General features: G+C 38.5%; 1 protein-coding gene and 2 long non-coding RNA genes across 3 annotated transcripts; all 3 read left to right on the top strand.

The window, feature by feature from the left end:
- Positions 1–506: 506 nt before the first annotated feature.
- Positions 507–900, top strand: LOC149667307 (uncharacterized). Its single transcript, XR_016368188.1, has 3 exons — positions 507–619; positions 696–735; positions 825–900. It is a non-coding gene; the product is annotated as an uncharacterized LOC149667307 (long non-coding RNA).
- A 370-nt stretch (positions 901–1,270) lies between these two features.
- LOC149667306 (uncharacterized) lies at positions 1,271–1,759 on the top strand. The gene is made up of 3 exons (XR_016368187.1): positions 1,271–1,340; positions 1,413–1,577; positions 1,644–1,759. It is a non-coding gene; the product is annotated as an uncharacterized LOC149667306 (long non-coding RNA).
- A 126-nt stretch (positions 1,760–1,885) lies between these two features.
- LOC149667305 (uncharacterized) lies at positions 1,886–2,965 on the top strand. Its single transcript, XM_089841409.1, has 3 exons — positions 1,886–2,104; positions 2,171–2,493; positions 2,552–2,965. The coding sequence occupies exons 1-3, from the start codon at positions 1,940–1,942 to the stop codon at positions 2,760–2,762; spliced, it is 699 nt and encodes a 232-aa protein (XP_089697535.1). The 5' UTR covers positions 1,886–1,939; the 3' UTR covers positions 2,763–2,965.
- Positions 2,966–4,413: the final 1,448 nt, after the last annotated feature.

The following is a 4,413-nucleotide window of genomic DNA, read 5'->3' as shown; positions in this document are numbered from 1 at the left end:
CTTGTTGTGGATCGCCGGATTCAACAGATGGCAAACTTTTCTGAGTGTGTACAGGCGATTTTCTCGGCGTACTTGGCGAGCGTAGCCAGCTGAGCGAATATTTTGCCCTAGTGCGGACATAGCTTTAGAGAGCAAAAACTTTCACGTACTGGAAAGCCCTTTTAATTTTTGCACACTTCACTAACGACTCTTTCACCAAAAATTCTATAGTTTTCAACAAATTTGTACCACTAAATAAAAACCTCTAATCACCCAATTGTCGCTCGCCCATTTAAAATTCTCCCAGTTGTCGTCACCCAATTGTCTTTCGCTCAGTTGTCGTAACCCATTGACGTCACCGCAACTATATACCACGCCCCTCTTAGCTAGTTTGACTTTATTATATACTTGATTTTGTCGTCGGACAAGAATCAAAAATTCCGCTTGCGCGCCGAGCTGGGTGTTTATAAGTTTATGACACTATTAACTAGTCTCGTTTTTTTTGCTATTAATTACGAATTAAGAGAAATGTATCAGTAATAACTCTTTACAGCCCTTGAAGTTCTCGCATTGCGCTCGCTAGGATTGAAGTGGATCCCGAAATGTCAATGAATGGAAATGACATGTATTTCAAATACAGGTGGCCGATTTGTATTTTCAAATTGTAATTTTAGTTAATGTTGATTCTAATATTATTTATTTATTTATTATTGTAGGTACGCCAATGTAACTCCCGTAAACATCATGACACTGCGGGTGAGTTTATCAAACGTCGGTGGCGTTGCTGAAGCCATACTTAATATCTCCTTTGTCGGTGTTAATTATACACTTTCATTTCTTGACAGGAACATTGGCATGACAAACAATATAGAGAACGGATCATGTTCGTGGCGGAATATTTAGAACGAATCTTCAACATGAGGAAAATTTCATTATTCAACTAATAATTGGAACGAGCGAGAAAGTATAAGCTCGGCGCAATTATCCTCGCTGGCTCGTTCAACTAAATATTGGTGTGCGAAAATGGTAAAAGTCCAATAAAACCCAATAAATTTTAAACCAAATGAATTAGGTATTAGATATGTCATTTTAATCATTCAGATATATCTGGAAAAGTTTAATTAATCGTCTCACTCCCTCTTTTAGTCGATTAATCGAGTTTCAACGCTAATCCAACCAGAGTCACGAAACAGCTATTCGCACACCTCCAACTTCCCAGAAACGAATATCAACCAGCTCAAAATTATCTTATTGAACGCAACTATTTTTTCCTTGTCTCTTTTAGGGTGAATTTAAGAGAGAATAGAGTTACGTACATGGACTTTCATTATAACTTCTACGATAAACCTGATTTCACTCGCGTAAGTTATTTTAAAATTTAATCAAGTTCCGAAGTACAACGCATAATCAATTAACTCTTTCATTTAATTTAGAAAGCTCACGTAATAGTGTTTAACGTGATAAGCTCACTTTTCAAAGGTCGACTCGACCGTTTCACCCCGTCTCCGCCCTGTGGCATTCTCAAAACAATTATCGTGTCCCGACCCCAAGTGACAGTCATGTCCACTTAATGGTCCTTCTTAAACATGGACACCGACGTAAGTGAACGATGCTTATTAACAAGATAACCTCGTATCATTGAACTATATTCTGCGTTCAATTAGGTGCAGATTTTAACGGTGTCAACCTTGGTCCTTCTGTCACTTTTGCTCGTCGTTCACTCCATCGTAACCAACAAATACAAATCGTTGCCCACCAGGAAGGCTGTCAAGAAAATGGCGATTAATTTAAAATAATTCATTCTTGCGTGAGCCAGTTTCGTACGGGGATTGTGTTCCCCTTCATTACGAAATATGGCCGGCGCTTTAATCAGACATTCGAGCTAACGGTTTAACTTCCTTCCGAAGAGATTCCCTCCGTTTTGCCCCACATTACTTGTCGTCTGCTCGCCGCGTCGTGGATGATTTGCGCAACCTTCGTTCTCTTTTTCTTGGGTTGTTTCATGCGGACGGAATTCACTACGGAAAGCTACAATCGCATCGATTCTCTCTCGGACTTGATCAAATCTGGAATTCCACCTGTAATGGTTGAACATAGCACTGATGAGGCGTATCTGGAAAATTTGGTAAATATCTAGCCTTCTTCCAACCAATTTCTCTATTCTTCTGACGTCACTGCCGCGTATCTATAGGCAAAACAAGACCCTGTTGTTAAGGAATGGTTCGACGCACTCGATCGAAAGAAAATGTTTTTTGGCGAAAAATCGAGTTATTATGAGATTAATGCCTACATTCCTGTTTTCTCTGGAAAGAAAGCCATGATCGTGCAGGACACTGTTCTGCCAGTAATGACCTCTTCGGCATCTTCGAAATCTATGGAATTAAACAAATTCTTGCTGGACAATGGAGGCCTTCATTTTTCCCGAGACAGTGTTACCAACCAATACCAACACCTCGTTTTCAACACCTCTTGGATGAGAAAAAGTCCGCAAATCCAAAAAAATGTCCAACTAAGGTCAGTATAAATTTTATCTAAGAAATTATTAACAGTCTTGACGAATATTCTATCGCAGCGTGGCACCCTTATTCGAAATGCAAGTTTTAAAATATCTGGACCTTGAATCGAATTACAAAATTGAACGGATCACTTGGAAGAAACCCTCGAAAGACGCGGTTGCCTTGGACCCGAGTAGCGTCAGCGTTCCATTCTACTTTCTACTGACGCTGTTGTCAGCCACAGTAGCCGTTGTCACCACCCAAATAATCTTCAACTTATTCGCTTAAACGATGACAATGAAAAAGGCTACGACACGAAATCGAAATGCTCGAAAAATACTTTTCGAAACTTTTCAAACTTTGAAATCTAGTAAACGATGAAAATGGCCGCGAGATGCGTCACTTCAAATGTACTCTTTCACTTATAGCGTGTAATTACGCACTTACGACACCAATGTAACTAAACATTTGCACTGGAATTAAAATTCACTAAAACCACCAAATAAAATATCACGAAATTTGTTGATAGAATAGTTTCAGGGGTTTATGACAGTTTAGGGTCAAAACTTGACCCAATTTGAATCGCTTGGACACAATCAAAGTATTTACACATCCCCATCAGAAGGACTGTAAGAGGGGTTAACAGAAAGGGCGGTGACTCAATTTCCTATATAACAATATCTTTGGGTTAAATATTTCCAGGCAAAGGAAAGGTCACCTCGTAAAAGGTCTAGGGCGAAATTGAATTAAATAATTTTGGAGCGGAGCTCAGAATGCAAAGTAATTGTTGTCGTTACAAATCAAATCATTCATTTGTATTCGATTGTTTTTAAATATTAAGTTAAACACTTCTTAAGCGAGCGACACGATTTTTTGGTTAGATCTAATGTGATCTCGCTGTTTTTGAGTTTAAACCGTCATCAAGCTGGCCTATTGAGATACAGTACGTTTTACGTTGTGGTCGGGAAGAAAAATTATAACACCGAAAGACTCAAAAATCCCCAAAAAAAATGTGACAAATAGTAGCTTATTATTGGAAAAGTGACTTTTAGCTAAGACCATGTGTTTAATGGTCTTAGCTTTTAGTAACCGAATTGGAAAAAAGTGACTAGCGCTGAAATAAGGTCTCTTAAAATCCCAATATTTATGGTTCACCCATAAACTTTTTTTGCTGTAATCCCTTTAATTACACCCAAAACCAAGATTTCGAGAGTTGAAAAGATTTTACATTAAGTATATTTTAAATTAAATCAGAAAAACTAATTGCATTGAGGACCTTATCGCGCCTGTATGGTGCTTTTCCGCAAAGCCAGAGAGAGTGCGATACGTCACTCTCATATATTAATTCAGTCCTCCATCTTATTGGCCGAGGTATCTACAGGGTGTTACAAAAAGATTTGTCACAAATTCAGGGGCGCATTCTACGGGTCAAAACAAGACTAAGTCATTAAAGAACTATGGTCCAAAACTGAACACCCGCGGAGATACGGGCCATCAAAGTATCACGTAAAATGCGATGAATTTTCCCTTCAAGTGAAGCGACGAATATGGCTTGACCATATTGTTTTCAATTAATTAGTCATAATTGAAAAAGATTCTATATTTAAGAAATGATCGATTCTGGGGGCAGAACTAAAAGCATTTAGACCAAAAAATTAAACATTTAATTTGGTAAAGTGTTTTAATTTACCCTAAAGTGTTTTAATTTAGCCTAAAGTTACAGCGGCGTTTTCAGATCGCTGTAGTTGCTGAGTGGCTTGGTTTTTCATTCATTAAAACGATGGCCCATTCAACTTCTTTGTCAAGCCAACGAGTAAAGCGCTTTTACGTGTAAGCAAGAGCGCCTAGTTATTGGAAAGATGTCGTGACAACGGCATGAACCTAGTAAAACCGGCGTTTTTAACCAGACCTTGGTATTATTACCCAATCTCGCATGTCT

The sequence above is a fragment of the Phalangium opilio genome, unplaced genomic scaffold, assembly GCF_054372755.1.
Source record: "Phalangium opilio isolate 3A_F unplaced genomic scaffold, DU_Popi_V2 ptg000059l_1, whole genome shotgun sequence".
Classification (NCBI taxonomy): domain Eukaryota; kingdom Metazoa; phylum Arthropoda; class Arachnida; order Opiliones; family Phalangiidae; genus Phalangium; species Phalangium opilio.
This window is presented reverse-complemented; position numbering and strand designations above follow the sequence as displayed.